Consider the following 22,161-nt stretch of genomic DNA (forward strand, 5'->3'; position numbering starts at 1 on the left):
TAATTATTTACATCATTTTGGCGCCCGAATAGGGACCCCTCCCCCACCTCACGCGCCGGAAGGTGCGTTGCAATCCGTGTCCCCTGCCATCAGTTAGACGGACAACACGTGTACTGGCAGGATTTCCTGCATCCCCCTCTGACACACGGAGGTGACGAAGACTGCGATCAGTGCCCAGACGAGGCGGTGAGGAGTGCGGAGGATCCCGACCAGAGCCCAGCCGAAGGAAGCAAGGTCCGAGGTGTGAAGAGGCCCACCAGTTTTCCGAAGTTTTCCGAAGTTTTCCGAAGTTTTCCGAAGTTTTCCGAAGTTCCGAGTCGAGTCCAGTCGAGTTTCCGAGGCCTTCTGTTTTCCGTGCTTCCCGGTGAGTACCATTGCTGGGTCGTATCTAGACGGGTTTGGGTACGCAAGTCCGGTCTGCACTGTTTTTAGGCAGTGTATCTGTACTGTTTAGCAGTATATAAAGTATTCCGAATTTCTGCACTGTTACAGCAGTGTATCTGTATCGTTGAGCGGTACATTCAGAGTAGGGGGAAGTTAGCTATGTCTTTAAATGTTTCATGTGATTAATGTCGTGGTATGAATGTGATTGTTCTTGTGTATTATTGTGTTTTTTGTTTAAATAGTTACAGGCGAAATTAAGTATTAAGGATCAAGCATTTCAGTATCAAGTAGGCACAATGCCGTTTTTTAACAAATTAAAGCAGATAGGAACTAGGAAAGGGATGTTAGAGGAAGAGATTCCAATCCCCCCTAGGGACACTCCAGGTAATTTCATGTATAATAAGCATGGCATAGACGCCATCTTGTATCTAGAGTTATGGACAGATTATACCAAGCACCTAGAGGAAAGATACCGATGGCCAGTTAACGGAACATGGGATGCCGAGTGCATCATAAAGGTAGAAGAAATATTACGGAAAAAGAAAGCTAGACAATCTCAGAAAGACGCCATAGAATTTTGGCGTAAGGAATCACGTAAGCGTGCTGATAGAGCACTCCGTAGAGAAGACAGGCTTAAAGAATCAGAAAAGGCCCAAGAAAACGAATTAGTTACTGAGGGAATTCGAGTAAAAGTAGAACAAATAGATCGTATCCTAAATGGCAAAGTGAACAACATGTATCTTTTGGCCGATGGTACCCCTGACGCCATTTCAGAAATACCGAAAAATTTGCCGTCACCATTAGTTCCAACTAAAGTAATGCATAAGACTACTAAAGACATATTCCTAAATTCATATCTCGAAGATGTAGCGCCAGCTTACACCAATCTGCCTGTTCGTGCCCTGCCTACTGACAGGGCCGGGGGTGGTACTGCCCCCCAAGATCACTCTCAGCCGACACCGAAAAAGACTAGTTCCGTTCCGCCAGCCCCGCCACTTCCCTCACCTAAAACTGATCTGCCGAAACCACTTCAATCAGATCCTACTAAAAGACAAATTCAGATACTGACTACACACAGAGATAATGCCCAAGCTTCCGCTTCAGAAGGTGCGACCGCGGGTCTCCAGACCCCGCCACCGACTCACAGATTAAATCTCAGAGGTCTGCAGAGTCCTCTTACGTACAGATCCCCCCGTTCTTCTAATTCATCCCGTCTTGATGCACTAAAAGAAAATATGTCAGTTTGTAGATACGATCCAGAACCTGGACAGGACGACTTAATGATATTAGCGTCTTTACGGTTAAGATCTGCTACTGATAGTTTGTTATGTTATGCAGGAATGAAGGAGCACCTAGATAGAATATATGAGTTCGTTCAAACGGGAAAGGACCCCGACAGTATTAAGGATGCCCTGGAGAAACAGAAAGTTACCATGCAAGCACTGATACTACGATTTTTCATAAATTGTCTAATAAGAGAACGAGACAGGCCCGGAACAGAGCAGAGTGAATTGGATGCATTGAACAAGTGGGGTCAAAATATAGCCGATGGAAAACATGACAGACAAAATTGCATAGAGGCCATGTATAAAAAGATTAAGAAAGCAGTGATAGCAGTACACGAGAAAGAGAAAGAAAAGGCTCCCTCCGAGGAGGAAGAAGAATCTGAAGAACTAGAACCGACTACAAGCACTATAGCATATGTAGGTAAGGGAACTTATCTTAGGAAGGGTATCCGTCCAGAAAGCAAGAGAGTTTTCTTCTCTGCCTTAACGAATCCGAATTCTGCTGAGCATCAGTTCCAGGAAACTGATAAACGGCTTCGAGATCGAGTTGGGTACCATGTACTCAATTCTATGGATGAACAAGAATTAGCCCGATCAGCGGTATCATGGGCCGAAAATGCAGACATATATAATGATGACACCGTAGCACAGACATTTCTGAACCTCTCCCCCGACGAACAGAAATTAGCAGGTATATATATGATTCAGCACCTTCTCATTAAGTACAGAAAACATTATTCCGATCCAGGTCCCTTACATGAGACACTAGAAGCACTACTGATGGATAGATGGAGAGGCCTAAGCACTAAATTAGTTCAAATAATTCTAGAACAACGACGCAGATATGACACCTTTGTAAGTCCTGAATATGTTCCCGCCCCACCTCCAGAAAGGAAAATGTACCATATGCAGTGCGGGGGTGGTATTGAAAGTCAGAACCCCTTGCGAGAAGTGCACCCTGTTATGGGTGAGGATAAAATTTTGAAACGCGTGTATGTACACACGCCTCTAACTAAATTAGAACTGTTAGAAATGAAGAAATTAGTACCGTGCCATGATAAAGACCCTGCAGGTTTTCATAGAGAGCTCAAAGACATGTTACTGATGGGGGACTACACATATGATGATATCATGAAAATGTTGAAAGTATTATTGCCTACGGGTATATTCGAGAAATTAAAGGAAAAGGACTGGGAGGTGGGAGACGCAAAGATTGCCTGGGCAGAAATAGAGGATGAAGAAAAGAAACGGGTTCCAGGGTTAGGCCTTGGGGACAAAACTAAAGCATTACCAGGTTTAATAGTACAGGTCCTGCCCAGATTATTGACAACTAGAAAGGAGGATTGGGATGCAATCTCGTCCTGTAAACAGAAACATGATGAAGATACTAGCGACTTTTATTCTAGATTCGAGAAATGTTTTATTATCAATAGTGGCCTCCAGCCAAGTAGCGAGTCGTACCCACATCTTTTCGTATCAAAGTTAGTCGAGAATTCCCTACCGTTAGTTAAAAATAGAGTGTATAAAGTCGAGAGTACATGGCAAGCAAATACGCCATCCCAGATGTTACAAATGTTACAATATCACCAGAATAGAATTAGGGAAGAACAAGACCAGGAACAGAAGCGCATGAAAGACACGAAAATGAAAATGTTAGTAGCCCAGACGGTTCCATCCGACAGTCACAGGAAAGGTACGACCCAGACAAGTCACGCCGCAGCTCCTGTTAAAGGGACATGCAATTATTGCAAGCAGCCAGGTCACTACGTACACGAATGTGCAGTTCTGAAACATAACATAGCGACAGGTAAAACTAAAGAGAGACCGCATCCGTCTAGACAAGACCATAACCAGCATCAGTCTACACAGAATACACAGCCCATGCATGCATCCGCACAGACAGCACAGACCGTAGCAGTACCACAGCCACAGCCCATTGCTGCAACTCAGCAAGTCTCACAACAGATGTACCAGTATGCCCAGTCTGCTTACCCCGAATATTCCCGATATACATGAAACAGCCTAGAGAGGGAAGGTGGCTTGCCTCTTATCGAGATTCCTGTAGATCAAGAAGGTCCTTATGTACACAGTCAAGTATTGGGGAAAGATAGAAAGTTTTTAATTGACACAGGGGCAAGTCGCACTACAATAAGTCATGACGAAGTTCCAGGGGCACCCCTCTCAGGCTCACAAAATGTTTCCCTTGGTTTTTCAGGACAACCTATTGTAAATGAAGTCTCAGAACCAGTTCCCCTGGCTGTGGGTCCATTATCACGTGTTACAGACCTGTTACTAACAAAATCATGTCCGGAAAATCTGTTAGGAATTAAAACACTGAAGGCTCTAGGGGCTATAATATGCTGCTCCCCGGAGGGGGTTAGACTCTTTCTGCGGGATTTCAAGGGTCATTACGTCCTTCGTGAGTTTGACGTCAGATTGAAAAATGTACCTGATTACTTGTGGGCAAAAGGCCCAACTGATGTAGGATGTATGCACATTACACCATACCGCGTTACCCTCAAGGCAGGTGTTGTATTACCCAGAATCAGACAATACAAGTTACCACCCGATGCTGTAGCGGCTTTACTGAAAATCATTGAAGAGCTCATTGCCCAAGGAGTGGTCGTCGAGACCGACTCCAATATCTGTAACTCACCCATCATTCCGATTCTTAAACGTACTGATCCCAATGCACCGCCAGTATATCGGCTGGTGATTGATCTTCGAGAATTGAATAAATGCATTATCCCACAGTATCCTGTGGTCCCCGATATATCATCTCTCTTGACTGCTATTGATTCAGAAGCAACGTTCTTTACTGTAATTGATCTCAAGAACGCCTTCTTCAGCGTGCCTATTGATCCAGAGAGCCAATATCTCTTCGGATTCTGTTTAAATGGACGCAGTTTCAAATTTTCGCGCGCACCTCAAGGATTCACAGAAAGCCCCAGCATCTATAGTCAAGCACTGAAAAGACAACTAGATTGTATTCAAATGCCAGTTAACACCGCTTTACTACAATACGTCGATGATCTGCTGATCACCGCACGAAGTGAGCCCGAATGTGAAAAAGCATCACTGACAGTTTTACATTTCCTGGCCGACAAGGGACACAAGGTGTCTCCTTCGAAGCTACAATTCTGTGTTCAGCAAGTTGTGTACTTGGGTCACTTGCTGTCCAAAGTGGGGAGACAGCTCACTCCCGATCGCATTCAGTTAATTGTGAACATGCCGCAACCCAAGACACAAAAGGAAGTGCGGGCCTTCATAGGCCTCACCTCGTACTGCAGACAATGGATTCCCCAGTATGCATTTCTAGCTAAACCACTCATCCAGTTAACGACACAGGAGGCAGCGACTTCGACTGTCCTCCCTTGGACTCAGGAACACACACAAGCTTTTGAAGAATTAAAGAAAGTTTTATGCCAAGCACCAGTTTTAGCGACACCATGTTACAGCAAACCGTTTACACTTTTTGTTACAGAACGTGATGGCACAGCGTTGTCTGTCCTCACTCAAGACCAAGCAGGTTCACATAAGCCTTGTGCTTATTTTTCTAGTACATTGGATTCAGTAGCTCAAGCACTCCCTGCGTGCTTAAAGTCAGTAGCAGCAACAGCGTTAGCAATAAGACAAAGTGATTCAATTGTTTTAGGTCATCAGTTAACAGTTCAAGTACCACATTCTGTAGAGGTTTTGTTAAACAGAACCCAGACTCAACACTTAACTATAGCACGACTGACAGGTTATGAATTAACACTATTCCAGCCACACATAGAAATCAGACGTTGCAGCATCCTGAACCCCGCAACACTGTTACCTACAGTTATGACAGATCCAGCTCCGCATGATTGTATAGAAATAATTAATGCAGTAACTAAGCCTAGACGAGACTTAACAGATGTCCCATTGACAAATCCAGACCTGACACTTTATGTGGACGGTTCATGCATGAGAACAAGTACAGGAGAATTAGTGGCCGCGTACGCCGTGACCACTGAAACTGAAATTAAAGAAACACATCGTATTGACACCCTGTCTGCTCAAGCAGCAGAGCTCATCGCTCTGACTCGAGCCTGTATTCTAGCCAAGAACAGAAATGTTAACATATACACAGATTCCCGCTATGCCTTCGGAGTTGTACACGACTTCGGAGTCCTCTGGCAAGAACGAGGTTTTCTGACTTCCCATGGGGCCAAGATACAACATGGCCCCCTTATTCAAGCACTGTTAGAAGCAATACATTTGCCCTCGGGCATATCAGTCATGAAATGTAAGGCACATACCAAAGTCACAGATTCTGTTTCCCAGGGTAACGACCTGGCAGACCAGACAGCAAAACATACAGCATTGACTTACACCCAGACTACTGATGTGACAAAGACAATAGTCCAGACCCAGTGTATGGCAGTTAGAGATCCCACCCTAGATGTAATTGATATCCAGACACATGCTACTCCAGAGGAGATAAAGAAATGGACTGAACTAGGAGGGATTCAGACAGATCAAGGTTGGGTGACGAAGGGAAAATCTATATGGTTTCTCCCCGACTCAATGGTTCAAGTCATGATAAATACAGCACATAGTCCTGCCCATCTTGGAGAGAAAGCCATGTTAGACAGTTTACAGAATCTCTGGTACAACAAACACTTACGAGCAGCAGCAAAACAGAAAGTGCGTACTTGCATGATCTGTTGTCAGTTCAATCCAGGTAAAAGCGTCCCTGTTGAGCAAGGTGGATTTCATCCTCCCGATCACCCTTTTGAAGTCCTCCAGATGGATTATATCCAGATGAATAGCTGTAGAGGATTTAAGTATGTCCTTGTAATTGTTTGTGCTCTGTCCCGCTGGACCGAAGCATACCCAGTCCCAGACTACACTGCTCCGACCACTGCCAGACAGTTGGTTCGTGAATTCTTCCCACGGTACGGTTTGCCCCGTGTCGTGTACTCAGATAACGGACAGCCGTTCTCGTCCGAGCTGATGAGACAAGTTTCCCTCTTGCTAGGATATCAGTGGAGGTTCCACTGTGTCCGACATCCCGAAGCAGCTGGCCTTGTAGAAAGGCATAATCAGACACTAAAAATCCGTCTTGCCAAGATCTGTCAGGAAAAAGGGGTCGACTGGATAGTCGCCCTGCCCGTGGCACTATTCTACATGAGGATGGTCGCCCACTCGAGATCAGGGCTATCCCCGTACGAAGTGGTCTTTGGCAGACCGCCGAATATGTGGGGGACGCCCGTTCCGAAAAAGATCACTGATATTGATTGTAACATGTTGACAGATTACCTTGCCTCCTTGATGTCTGCACTCCAATCATGTCGTTCACAGGTTGCCGCAGCCTTCCCTGACAACACCGATGTAAAGGCGCATGAGGTCCGTCCAGGGGACCTGGTAGTCGTCCGGAATTTCGACCGGAAAAGTCCGCTGGAGCCCCGCTGGAAGTCTCCAAAGACCGTTCTGCTTACCACTAGGACCGCCGTGAAAATCGAGGGGAGAAAGGGGTGGGTCCACACGAGTCACATCAAGCTATGCAATGAACTAAAAAACGGACTGAAACAGGACTCTGACTCGTCCACCCCCACCAAAGACTGTGTTGAAGCACAAGACGTTACTGTGCCTAAAAGAGAAAAGACTCCTCAAGAACTTTACCGAATGAAGCTTCGATCTAGCAAGTCAGACAGTTTAATTGTTTAAGTCCTCCCTTAGGTGAATCGGTTAAATAGTTTCTGACATGTATCCCCTAGATCGAGTTAGAGAGAGAGAGGAAAAGAGAAGAACATATTGCAAATCACTTCGTAGTCACTGCATAGTGACACTAATAATCATGTTTATTCTGAGTATTCTAATTATTATTGCCAGCATTCTGCTTCCTATGTACTGGCCTATTTTCAGGCGTGAACAATCTGCTTACAATGTCTCTGCTGAACACACTTTTAGTGAACTTCCTGCACATGAACTCTCTTACAGACTTGCGCTGCGCAACAATACATTCATTAGTATGTTACACCATTCCCATCAGACAAATAATGCTACAGACTGTTGGATATGTGGCCGACTCCCTCCCTACCAGAATTACAAGGGAGCTCTGCCTCTCTTTCCGTACCCATTCACTCACAATGGCTCCTGTGGAGCATGGTTTAAAATAATTAATTCTTTAGATCCTGATATTGCTGTTTTCGATGGGGGCTGGGTTTGGGGAAACTTGAACTTAGTCCTGCTCAACGTCTGTTATCCGGATAAAGAGGGACTTCCCACTCGAATAGGAACTGATCTAGAAAATGAAGTATATGGATTAGGTAATTACACAATTAGCCTTATGATCCTCACTGTTGAATCTGAAACTGCTCCAGTTCTGCCCCATATGTTAGTACTACCAGTCACAGGTGAATTATGTGTTAGCAAGAAAGGTTCAGTACACGTAGGTCATAGTAAATGCACTACTGTGGTCGAGTTCAGTGACCATGGTAAATCGTCCTTTAAAGCTATCAGTCATTCCTACTTTGTTTGTGGTCATACCGCATACATACGTTTGCCTCCAGATTGGGATGGTACCTGTTACATTGCCTTCCTTCTGCCACCTGTTTTCCTAGCTCCTCCTGATTACCATAGAAATACGAATCTAGCACCGAATAGACCCAAAAGAGATATTCCCCTTGTCGACTACACAGAAACGGCATGGGAACAGTACACTGATTTCAATAAAGGATTCTTTTTCTTCCTAGGACCTGTCCAAAACAGTAAATTAATACGCAGATTAACGAGAACACTCGAAGCAGTAGTGAACGAAACTGCCTCCGCTCTAGGTAACTTAACAGAGGAGCAGTCTGCTATACGGACTGTTGTCCTTCAAAATCGTCTTGTGATTGACGTCATCTTGGCAGATAGAGGTGGAGCCTGTAAGGTCATCGGGTCAAGTTGCTGTGTTTTCATTCCACAAAATGCACCATCTGTCTATCAAGCTATCACCCGTTTACATAAAATTGCAAATCAGATACATCAGAATCCAGGCACCTGGACTTGGTCCGGTTGGTTCTGGACTACGTTAACAGCTTGGGGATGGAAGATCTTATCCTTCCTAGGCATTGGCCTTGTTATAGTATTCAGTTGTTGCCTGTGCCTGCAGTGTGGGCCAGCGATATGTGGACTGTGTGCCACATCCTGCATTGAGCATTCCAGTTGCCTCTCAAACAGTCAAAGAAAGAAAGACGAACATATAATGTTACAAGAACAAACCGATCGATTTATGAGGATCGATATATCATGAAGGGTCCGTAGGGAACAAGGAGGGAATGAGGTAATATAAATTTTATGGTCATGTTGTGTTCCCTAGCGAGTACCCCACCGACTCCATGTACGAGTTAAAAGTGCATGTAACTTCCCTCCTGTACCAGCTATGAAGACGCAAATACATTTGCGTCCAACGTTAACTTGTCCTCTTTCAGACCCACCATGAATGGGTTTGATGGTCCGTTCCTAAGTATGCTATGCCAACGTCTTTTTGAAGTGTACTCCTACGTTTTTCAGCCTGGCTGAAAGTAGGCCCTGAATCTCTGCCACCGAGCCTCTTTTCTGGCTTCTGACTGCGAGGGCCTCTGCCCGAGCAGCCCCCGTACCCGTGAACTCTGACTTACTTCTAGCGCGGCCCTCCGTGCTCAGCTCAGCCTGCTGCCTGCCAAGATTGACTATAACCTTCGAGTTATCTGTTTCCCTCCCCGAAGATACATTCCGGCCTGCTAGCTTCAGTAAACATCCTTCCTCAGCTACAGGGCTAAAGGGCCGACCTGTCTTTATGCAAGTAATTCATAGCCTCTGTTGCCATGCTTCCATGGAAGGCCCCATGCCCCCACGCTTCTCATACAGACACTCAGGCGCTTATACACGCACTCACAGCAAGTATAGAATAGCTTCTGCTCTAGAGACCTTTCTGCCCAGATAGCTTAGTTCCTAAACATCAGATATCAGATATGATAGAAGCACAAGTTGATCTGACATGCCAGACTTCTGTCTCTTTCCGTCAGTGTAAATGTCAAGTCCCCTGCACCCCGTCTATCACACGTCATGCAGCTGCGCGCGCATCCAAGCTTCCGATTTCTGCTGACATTGCAACATTCTGTTAGCACCACCCCTTGGTGCCACCCACTTGCGTCACCTATCAGTGACGTTTCTAGCACACACGCCTAGTTTACGCCTCTTGATGATGTACTAGCACCACGTGTATACTGTTATCTTGTCTTCTCTCAGCTGTTACGCCTCTTACATTGAACATTATGATGTAAATCAAGTATATAAGCTATGTATTGTCAATAAACGACGGCGCGCTCATCTATCCCTTCTGACATCCTGTGTGGTGGTCAGAACATGATATCCTGATTCCTTTATGAGGAATAAAACCCTTAGAAACTCTTACACCACGGACTCTGTTTTCCTTCTTTCCGATTGAGTTATTATTGATTAAGTACTTACCTGCATAGAAATTAAGAGAGTAAATTAATTATTTACATCAACAGGACATTGTGCCGCTCCCCCCACTACTCCCCATCCATGAAATTCACAGTATCTATCCTTTTCCAACAACATACCTGTTCCTTTCTTTTGTAATTGCCTTTGTTGTTTTGTGCAAAGTGCACTAAAGCTAATGCACTTTGATCACTTAATCTCTTTTAAAAATATTAAATATATCAATAACCTAACTATACCCCGATGCTTGTTATATCTGTTTCTTTGAGGATAGTATCCTGAAATAACTGCTGTTTTGAGAATGTCTGTAGATTAGCTGTTCCTTCCAAAACAGTCTATATGATTAGCCAACCACATCAATGTTATGACAAGGAAGAAAACATCCTTGCTACCCGGTTTGACTTATATCTGTGCTTTAAGGTCTTTCTGTAAATAACATGCCCTCCCCCAAGTCCATCAGTTTGAGTAAAGGTGTACTATTTGGTTGAAACTGCCACATTCTTAAATTTCTGATATAGTAGTAGAGAGCTGAAAGGTGGCCAGTTTACTTTGAAAAGTGTCATGTGCAAACATGCATCTCATTTGCACCTGTTTTACAATTTTTTTTAATCTTTTGGAGCTTGACATAGTTTTTAGTTCACAACTGGTGGTTGATTATGTGGTTGGAGGCAAATCCATATTAACATTAAAAATTCTACAGAAGTGCAGAATTGCAATGACTGATGATAGCTTGCTACATGTAATAATGAAACATTTCAGTTCTCTATGCATCTTTGCTGTGGTATATCCTAGGGTTTTACTTAATTTTTCTTGATATATACTACACATATACACACTGTGATTCCTTCTGGTCTTGCAGAATATCATCAAAACAGAATTTGGCCTCTTTCTTTTTGTATCTCTGAACTCACTCGAACGAGATTAGCTTGTCTCCATCAAGCTTATTAAATTTGTTCCTAGTGTTGTCTCTTTGCATATATGTGGGTTTCGCAGTGAACGCTCACCTGGCAAGGCAACCTCATTCTGGTAAAAGCTTGAAGTCTTTTCACTGCCATCTTTACCTGTTTGTAGTATCGAAGGACAATAGAGCAGCTATGTGGTGTTTAGTCCTACTTATGCTGTAGGTGGTAACACGTTAACGTGTTTGAAAGTGTTTATTCACACAATTGAGATCTATTTTCTCCAAGGCAGCACTAAGTGTAACAAGCAATAGTCCTTATTAACAACCTTTCTTATCTGCACAGCAAACACCGCATCATAGGAGCATCTAATCTAACATAAAATAATTGAAGTCCTTCTTTGGTGATTTATTGCACTCAAACTAAAAACAATAAACTGTTTCCTTGCCCCAAAATGTTGTAGCATTTCTTAGAAGATATTAGAAAAGCACTGAATCTACATACCTTTGGTAACTCTTGAAAAACATATCTCTTCAAATATCACTTAATATGGTAACCCTTACTTCCGCCTATATTGGTCCTCTTTGGCCCTACTGGTACATATATGCCTGAATCATGTAGCTTTCTGCATAGTAGTTATGGCTTGTTGAATTAACATTTTTTATACACACTGGTAGACCCATAGCTAGATCCATGTTTTAAAAATGAATAAAAATGAATAAAACATAATACTCCTCTCTTAGTCCTGATATAGAATCTATTATCTTAGAAGTCCAGTGTATGTGAAAGTAAGTCACAGTCTCCAAAGATTTTGGTGCAACAATCCTGCTCCATTACAAATCTTTGAATCTCTCTGTAGCTTATTTGTGAGAGTTATTGTCTGTGTGACATAGCTGTTACCAGGATGAGGATGTGTAAATAGTTATTGAAATAATGTTAGCATTTTTGTTTGAATTGTCTGCTAATGTTTGGTTTATCATTTACAAATTCTTAGCCGAAATTATCTTGGTGTTTATATTTTTTTAGGGAATGCCTTGGTGATGCTCATGAACCTTGTGACTGTCAAACGTGGAAGAATTGGTTGCAGAAAGTATCGGAAATGAAACCAGAGGAACGTAAGAGAATTTTTGCTTTAGCAAAGAAAGCATTGCATAACTAGAATAGTAAAATATGTTTACAAACCAGAATTTTTGCAGACATTTATAGTTGTAATTATCAGTTAAACTAAAACATACTAATTTTTGCTTTGTAACAGCTCAAATTAGTTTTTCAATTACTAAAATTCCTTCAATGTTTCAAAGATATAAACATTCATAAAAACATGTTTTAAGTAATTTCGTGGAAATCTTGTTTGGTGTACAACAACATCATGCACTTGAAACTTCATTAGTCTAGTTAAAATACAGAGAGATGGTTATCAAGATAGTTAATTTTTAGTTGTTAGTGTGTTACCATATATGTTGAAATAGGTGGCTAGCATATGGAAATTACAATCTGTTTAATTGATCTTTAGGAAACTCCAGAGCAAGGGTCTTCAACCTTTTCTGTAATAAGAACTACGTATGTTCAATGAAAATGATCCCAAGCTAATAATATTATTAGTGTTTTAACAGCGACCACACTAGACAAGATTACAGTAGTGGCCACCATATGCAAACCATGATAATTTTAGTGTATGAGGCTGGGTTGCCAGCAATAATGTCAAACTGGCTTTGCCAATTTGGAATGCCTCTGCATGGGTAATGCAGAACAGCCATAGCTGCAATGTCCCTTCCACCAAGGTAATAATATTAATAAGTCTTCCGAACACCACATGATTTACCACTTAGATATCAGCTTCATGTTAATTGTTAAGTTAGACATTCTTTTTTACTCCAAACATCAATTTATGAGTTTTGAAAAGGCGCACATTGTTGCAAATGCACCATGTCAATCTTGGCCTACATATATGAATTCAACCTAACAAAAACCTCTAATTTAACATGCTGGATTGGACACAGATAAGCTACTTACAGGTAGCAGGAGAGCTACCAATAGCTCACAAAGATACTAGTTAGATAAGCCTTCTCCAGAGGTTACATTACAAAGTCAGAATATCTTTTGTCACGCTTTGTATAGGAGTGTGTGGCTCACCGGTTAGAGGCGGCAGACCCAGAAGCTGAGGTCGGCCCGGGACCAGGGTTCAATTCCCAACGCGTCAGGGTACGGAACCATTGTCAGCGGGCTCAATAAATCTCACCTCAGTGCCTCTAACCATGGGTCCCACGCTGCAACTCTGGGCAATACCTTGCTTAATCTCCACAACGGCCCCCTCACTGCCGGGGATGCCTGGCTTCACCTTGGGGGTGCCCAATAGTGATCATCTCACAGGGAAAGCCAGGACGGGTTCCCCAGCGGCACACAGCACCAAGAAACCCCGGGGTGAACGTGCGCTCTACAAATTCATACTAACATAATGTATAGAAGTTACATTGGTATTAGTGCCTTTGCTATTGCACGTAGGCATTCTTTTTGCTGTTACCATGTTGTAGTAGTTCACATGTTTGGCTTTGGAGCTTTAAAAAATGTGCAATTTGCCAATATTTTGTATCAAAGCTGTTTGTGTTTTCAAGAATATAACTGTAGTTGCATCAGAGAGCATACATAGTCCAAACAAGTGCAATTACGTTAGTAGAGTAACACATATTGTCTGGCCATATTGGTTCCATTTTTTTAGGGAGAGGGTGGAATTGGGACTGAGCCAAGTATGGATGGGGAAAATAAGGCAAAAACAATGGGGTGGAGTAGTGATAGTCCCGGGAAGGGCAATTCAACCTATGGCATGATAATTCTCTGAATTCCTGAGCAAGGAATGTGGTGCAGGGTTTCCACGCCTCATCAAACTGAACTTTTTTCTTATGTATTGCCTATGAGATCCTCTCCATAACCAACAGCTCCCAGAGTCTAAGCATCCACCTTCGGTATTCCAACACCATTCTAGTCCCCATGAATGGGGTACTAACCTATCTAGCTGTACATAGCGTAAATGAAATGGCTGTCCCTGTGAGAGTTTGCAGCAGGTATTGCTGTCAAGCGACCTAGGATTGTGTATGTTGGGAATTGCTGGTTGTCACTGTTCAATATCATATTTATGTCTGCTAGCACTTCTTGTAAGTACCTTTTTAACTTGGGAAAGTGTTGTAATAATTTCAGTTACCTGCCTGAACTACCACAATTCTTCCAGTCATCCACTGATTTTTGACTAATTCCAAACATGCATTCACATCGGTGCATAGTGCTTTTTTATGTGAAGCATTTGGGGCTTATATTTGTATTCTATAGACTACTTTTATTTATGATAATTTTTCTTACTATTTTCTTTCTGCTGGGTATTTCTCTACTGGTATCTTCTGTGTGGAAAATTTGTAGATTTCAGATAACAACAGTGTAGGGTGCTGGGGTCTTGTTGCAGTTGCCCCGCCCCCTCCACACTCACACTTGTTTTGCCTGGTATTTGATGCAACTTTGACTGCAGTGTACTGGTTTCCTGCTAACCAGGTCCCCAGTACCAGTGTTCATTCTCAAACATTTTCTCCAATTGGCAAAACTTTCAGCACCCTCTGTAGGTCTTTAGTGAATGCCACCCCTGGTACCTAGGGCATGAGGTATTAAGGAGGGTTCCTAAGGGCAGCAGCACGAATTGTGCCACCCTAAGGGACCCCTCACAAGCACATGTAAGACTGCCAATGCAGGCTGCATGTCGTGGTGCAGACAAAAGTGAAAACATGACATCTCACATCCCCGTATGCCATGTCCCATAACACTGCATGTAATATTTGTAAGTCATCCCTACAGCAGGCATGACAGCCCTTAGGCCGGGTGCTGAATATTAAATGTGATGGAATACTTGCATGAGCAGTTAAGCCCCTATGCTGGTTAGCCCCATTACTGCTGGCACAAGTGACCAGGGAAGCCATTTTATAACATGTGCTGGACACTAATGAAAACAAGTTCTCTGGCTACATGATGGCTTCACTGAAGATAGGGATGTTTGGAATCAAACATCTTGTATTGCTAAAACCACACTAATTCCAGTGGTGGATTTACCAATATTGGCACCCAGAGTCACCTTACAGATGCCCCCTGAAAACTCACCAACCCCTTGTGTGCTCCCTGGCTGTTTTTTGCCAGCCTGCCACCAGAGACACTGTTCTAACCTTCTTGGCTGAGAGCCTCTGCTCTCAGGAAATCCAGAACAAAATCCTGTGAAGGAAGAGGGTGTAACATCCCCTCCCACAGGATGACCTGCTGATTAGCCTACCTAGGCCAGCAAGCTTCAAAGAGCTGCCGCCTTGAGATATGAATCTTTCTCCTCCTCACAGGAGAAGAAGCCGACCCCCATGTTCAGAGTCTCCTTTCGCACCAGGACAGGTGGGAAAATTAGCTAAAGTGGGCTAAACTGAGAAGGACACGATTTTTCAGAGTAGTCATCTTTGTGATGGCATACTTAGGAATTCTGGGACAAAGTTATACCCACTTCCAAAAGTGCTTTGAAAAATAAATTGTGGATCATGGAATCTTGGTAAATGTTAAAGTGATAGAAAGAGAAAAGAGGAAAAAGGTAGATGATGACTGTGTAGGGAAAGGATCAACCGGTGGGATAAAGGTACAGAGGTAAGCCCCACAAAAAAGTGGGCAAAAGAATGAAGAAGGAACATGAGGATAATAAACCATGTTAAAAAAAAATAAGTGGTTGGAGTAGTGGTATCTCACATAAATAACATGGGTAAATGAGGAAGAAGAAGAGGACAATGGGGAGAGAATTAACAAATCAGGGCAAACAAGTAGTAGAAAAGGTTTTGGGTTAGCAGAAACAGACACTAACAAAATAAACAGTAGATCTCTAAATAATAGGACATGGAAAGGGAATATGATGAATGGAATAAAAGTATGTGTGGAATCCTTGTTGTGAAGCAACCTGCACAAACCACATTCACGATTAATGGCATTAAAACTTGTACAAAAAAAGCATGTTTGAGGCAATTTTGAAAAAATACATTCCATGAACTGGCTTCTACCAATTGATAAATGTAATTTGTGTGGAAAAGTTTGATTATTTAGTTTCGGTGAACTGACTTCTCAGAATTGGCATTATGTGAATTTGGTATTCTATGAAATCACATACAAGTTTAGGAGTTGATAGGCTTTACAAATTCAAATTTCAGCTTTACCTATGTTATGCAGTAGTGCCTTTTTATGTAAAAAAAAAATCAACCTGTTCATGACATTAAATCATGACTTGCTAATTTCTGAGAGTAGCAGCTGATCACTTTTCCAGGATTGGGTCTAAATATTTCACTATTTAGGTCAGAGTTAGTGTTGACAAACTATTAATACCTATATGATGAATGTGATGAGCACTTTTGCAACTTTCTAAAAACAAAAAAAAGTTCAAGCTCCACAAGTACCCTGTTGCCTTCTGTCATTTACCCAATACCTTTGAACTTGCAGATAGTAGAAGTTGGAAGGAATCTTGCTAACTTTGTTACTGGCATGTTGCCAAATAATCAATTATTTGAAAAATAAGTTGATCCATTTATTGAAAAAAGCTGTTTTTGTATTTACATAATTAAGCTAACTTGACCCTACAATTCTAGATTTCAAGTACCATACCACCCTCAGAGAGTTCGGTCACAGACCTATTGCTTCCTAGAAATGCAGATGTCTGAATAACGAATAGGTCCAAGAACATATATATGCCTATTTCTTCCTACTGGTGCAGAAAGGGTGCCATGAAAGCACTGATCTTACTTCTGTTTGTGGCTTTTGACACTCTAACCCTGCTTTAAATGTTCAAATAATTGTAAATCAAAAGCATAGCCTTGATTGAACTGGTTCAGTTTCTACACGCCACAGCATGTCTCGTCCAGAATCTGAAGAAATATGTTCACATCACCCTCATCCTGTTGGAAATCGATTGCTCCCCTTACCTGCCTTTGCCATCTTTCAAAACTAGCTGCTTCATGTATAAGGCCATCTCGGCCAGCACGTCCGCCTATTTTGCAGACAAGCTATCCATATCTTGTGATTATCAACACACCCGAAGCCAAGAATCATTAAACCGTCTGCTAAGTAGTATCAAAAAATAAATGAATAAAACAGGCCTTTTCTATCTGTGCACCCAGGATCACTACATCACAGTACATTAGCCTGGCACAACTTAGCTCTCTTTACTATTACTTGTTGACTTTTAGCTTGCCTTTGACTATGTACAGTGTTTTTGTCTGGGTCTGTGCTATAGAAATACCAAATACATACATACATACATACCTGCGGTTCTTCATTTTAAATAAATAAGTACATCCCCTTCTTGATGGCATAACACTGTAATCTGCATCAAGTACAGCGAATGTGCTGCTACAGGTCTTTTAAAATAAAGTGATGCATTCACTGCAGTGCACATACATTCAGGCCAGCTAATTGGGAGAGGTTGTGGTCGACTTTGATGCTGGAAACCAGGGTTCGAGCCTCGAGGTCGAGTCCACATCCTATGATTCTGGGCAAATCACTTTATCTCTCCGTGCGTGAATGTGTCCTTGTGTAACATAACCGTGCTCTTGTAAAGCGCTCCAATACCTTTGGGTCGAGTTTGTGCTATATAAATCGGCATTAAAAAAAATGCACATCCAGACCAATAAATAGACAGTGACAATCAACAACTGCTTCTTGTGGAGCGAAGAAAACAACTAAGTCCAATTTCTCAGTGTCCCACACATAATTACATACTACAGAAATTCCACAGAAAGTCTGACACACTAAGATCAAAATAATGTTCTTTTGATTACTTCAGCTGAAACCATCTCTCAACACATTTTAATCTTTTAACAGATCAGACACCTGGAAACTGAGGTACCAGTTAACATGAAAATCGAAAAGCATGCACAATGTGCCTTGATTGTTCTGAAGCCATAAAAATGACTGAAATGTGCTGCCCTCATTTTTGTACCACAGTTGTATACAGAGTAATAAAAACATTTAATAAGCCATAGTAGTTCAGGACGATACATTGTAACCAATGTGGAACCAATGCCTATTCAGACCACACTATCTTCTGGACCCACTTGCTCATCACTGTAATTTGCTTTTTTCAATGGGTGGAGAATGCCAATCAAATATTTTCAACTTAGTTTATAAAAAACATAAAAGGCAAATTGATTACAATTGTTAAAACATTCCACACATCCTAAAATAAGTAAGAATGAATTACAAAATGTTAAAAGCAGGCCAAAATTGTGGAACCAGCTACCTGAGACACTCCGGCTAACCAGCAATTACTTAAGTTTCAGGAAGAAACTGAAGACATTCCTATTCTAAAGGTCATGATTTCTTGCCTCTACTGTCTTCAGCGCGGAGATACCCCATGTGGGGCGATTCATGCGCTTTATAAATCAGCTAAATAAATAAATAAATGAAGCAGTTTATTTTCATTTGCTGCATATAGAATATCTACTTTATTCTATTGTTAAATATTTCCTAATTCTAACTGTACAATTAATATCCAATAATTGAAGGGAAATTAACACTGGTTTCCATTGTGTAAAATTTAGTACTGTAATTGCACATTTGTTTTAAAACATTAGCACATTAACAGCATGCCACAAGGCTAGACATGGTAAGTGCCAGTGGCATTTTTCATGGTGATTTAAGAATACAGTATATTTAAGAATTGGGGGCTAGTATTACATGTGTATGCATTAGTTGCTTCTATATTTTGCAAATAAGTAACACAATTCTACCAAGTGGCTTCCTTCTCTTAGTGTCACACTTGGGAATTAAATTCTAAAACCGTTTTTGCCTAATGATGTTGGCACAGAAGCTAGCCTTGGCGGAAGTAATTCCATTGACACATCATGGAACCACTTAGCAACTACCTTGGTTATGTTTGTACTTTTTAAGACAGTATTAACTGATTCACTTTTGTTTAACTAACTATAGTTGCAGGAGTTAATGAAGCTTTTGAAGATGCTGCAAACTGTTTGTGGTTACTATCAAACTCAAAACCGTGCGCTAATTGTAAGTCTCCAATTCAGAAGAATGAGGGCTGCAATCATATGCAATGTGCCAAGGTAAGAGGGTGTTTCAAATGTCCAGAATATGTTGTGGTCCATAATCACCATGTATGCTTTAGGGAGTTCAGTGATCATATTTCTGGAATATAAAAAAAAGAAAAAAGTCACTGAGATTTCTTACAGATTTGCTTTTCTTTATGTGCCAAGCCCCTGTGATTTGAGTGAGTTTTGTTTCATTTTATTCATTTTTTGAGTTGCCATTATTGTGTTCAAATTTACCCTGAAATATGTAGATCAGTGCATAAAATAACACTCATTGTCTCAGAGAGCCATTAACCTTTTGTATTTTGCTATTGTTATATTTAGAAAATAGCCATTCAGAGTCCTGAGATTATATATATATTTAGTATAGAAATGGTACACTAAATGTAATTTTTATTGTCTATTCAAGTGTAAGCATACAATATACTTTTGTAATTTCTTATCTTGCTCCGATATTAATGCATTGGAAGTTTAGATAATTGACTTTGAACTGTATTTTGTGATGTACTTAGTGGCACTTTCTCATGAACCTATCTACATCTGCTCATAACTATCTGCTAATGATTATTCCTTCAGGAAATTAATATTTCATGAAAAGACATGCTTTGTACGTCGTTAATCAAGAGGGACTCTCCTGCTCTTATCCTTGTATGCCCTTTTCACCATGTTAGTACAAATTGAGATCCTCTAGTGCTAAATTTGGAACAATCTGCATAATGATTGTATGAACATTATATTGTGTGCAAACATTTCTGTAACTAATAATATACATTTTTATCCCACATGTTTAATACAAAGAAGTTTTAACACATTATATTTTAAGAATAGTCTCTTGTCATGATGTGATTTTTGGATTGTATTCACTCCCAAAAAGAAAATGGACATGGTGGCCTTCATAAGTAAATAAACGATGTTGGACGTGGCCAAAATGGTGGCTAGCTAGGAGTGATTCTTCTGAGCTCCTTCTCTTGAAACAATCACCCACTGGCATCAGCCCAGTGAGCGATCTGTCTTTTGACACCGGCTGGAGGTACATGTTGGGAGCAGGGCAACTGCACAACAGAGACAAAAGACCCCAGGGTAGCTGAAGGCTGACAGTGAGGCTGGTGTGGCCTACATGCACACCTAAGATGGCACTGCCCGTGGGAGATGCGCGGGGCGCTCCAGAGGTGTAGGACTCTAGCTAATGTCAGTGGCGCCTCCCTAGAGCTGCTCCCACCACAACAAGCTACAACACACTGTGGGGGTGGTGAATGAGAAGAGCAGGCCCGGACTGGGCCTTCTCTGGTTGCTGCAGCCCAATCCAATGGATCGTGTCTCCTACATTGGAGGCGTGTTGAAGAAGGCCCTGGTGAAAGACATGGCAAGGCCCTGGCCTGTTCCTGGCACCCCATGCAAGCTGTGTATAGTACGTTACTCCAGCTGCGGAGGGTGGTGCTCAATCAGGGGTAGGAGGGTGACTCCTGTGCCCCTGCGAGACCCAGGACTGTGATTCCTTAGCCCCCCAGCTGGCGCATGGGAGTAGACCGCAGATGAAGCTATGGACCCTTGGGGCAGAGACACACAGTGGAGAGGTGAACGGCCACAGAGAGTTCGCACTGCAGAACTCATGCAGAGAGGGTAGAGAGAAAGAAAGGGCACTCCACAAGTGCATTCCTGATGCTCCCAGGGGGCATCACTAGCCACCACACCGCTATGTCTGGCCTCTGGTCAACCACCAGCAGGCTCCCTGGAGTGGCATCGATACTCCGATCAGACCTGGGTGGACTCATTGAATGGACTTTGGATAAGTGGGGTCCAGGATTAGGGAATCCGTGCCTTGACACAGGGTCCAGACAGTAAACCAGGTGCGAGGAGGCACAGTGGAACTTACACAGAGGCTACACCATCCAGCCTTTAAAGCCTGGCCACTTTGCATTGTCAGCTATGCAGCCCAGTCCCCTCCAGGCAGCAGACATATAGCACTGGGACATCAAGCAGGGACCCCACCTCCTTCCGGCGCCCCGTCCTCCTCCCCCGCTTCTCCAACTCCTCTGATGTGGGTAGTTGAGGCTGAGCTGTCCCCCTGACATAGCGATGCACCATACCAAAAAGGATTCAACGCTCAAGTACCTGCTTGCCAAGGCTGCTTCCAAAAAGCCTAACCGCCCAGGGGGATGCAGCCGAATCAGAACCCGCAGCCAACCTGTCACCCATGCATTCATAGAAACACTCTTTGGCATACTCAGGATGGATATCACCTACATGCGGGAGGACGTCGCCACAGACATCAAGAACATAAAGAAAGATGTGGCCGACCTTGATCAACGAGTGGCCACCCTGGAGACCCGGTGCACTGTCAGGGAAGAGGAACGGGGAACTCACCACTACGAGCTGATGGACCTGCAAGATCAGTACGAGGACCTGGAGATTACATCCAGCCACTCAAACATCAGAATCCAGGGGGGTTCTGCTCCAGGCTGACTCGAGCAATCTGGAGGGATAGGTCATCCGTCTCGTCTGTCAACTGCTACCCGACCATGCAGAAAAGAAGATTGCCTTAGACCACACCTATAGAGTTGATACCAAGGATCTACCCACGGCATAGACCCCCATAGCTACAACTTGTCGGCATGGTTCCCAGGTCACATTCACATGGGGGACCAAATTGGTAAACGGAATCTTCCTAATGGGCCAATGCCACCTCTTTATCCACTCACGTCACTGATTCGGGCTGGAGGGGCCGCTTTACACCATGACCATTAAAAGCAGTTCCTAATATACGCCCTGACTCAAGTAGCCACTCCCCCCAATGCTGACATAATTATAGGGAGTAACTTCAGCCTGGTTCATCACACTTCACTGGATAGATCAGCTCAATGGCAAGATCAGTCAGGTGCCTTCATGACACCTGCGTTGCGGTGGCTAGGGAAGATTTGTCTGACAGACGTCTGGCACTACACACATCTCTCTTCCAGACGTTGCACCTTCTTTCCTGCCTCACACCAAACATACTCTAGGATTGGCTACTTCTTAGTGTCCCCTTGGATCCTAGCAGCCACA

General features: G+C 42.8%; 1 protein-coding gene across 2 annotated transcripts in view; it reads left to right on the top strand.

The window, feature by feature from the left end:
* ANKIB1 (ankyrin repeat and IBR domain containing 1) overlaps nucleotides 1-22,161 on the top strand; it is a 429,345-nt gene that overhangs the window by 216,345 nt on the left and 190,839 nt on the right. For both annotated transcript variants that reach the window (XM_086941850.1, XM_086941851.1), the window contains exons 10-11: nucleotides 12,056-12,144; nucleotides 19,004-19,134. In XM_086941850.1, the coding sequence (XP_086797976.1) occupies nucleotides 12,056-12,144; nucleotides 19,004-19,134 (220 nt within the window). The remainder of the gene's footprint in view (nucleotides 1-12,055; nucleotides 12,145-19,003; nucleotides 19,135-22,161) is intronic.

This window comes from Lissotriton vulgaris, chromosome 10 (genome assembly GCF_964263255.1).
Source record: "Lissotriton vulgaris chromosome 10, aLisVul1.2, whole genome shotgun sequence".
Lineage (NCBI taxonomy): Eukaryota > Metazoa > Chordata > Amphibia > Caudata > Salamandridae > Lissotriton > Lissotriton vulgaris.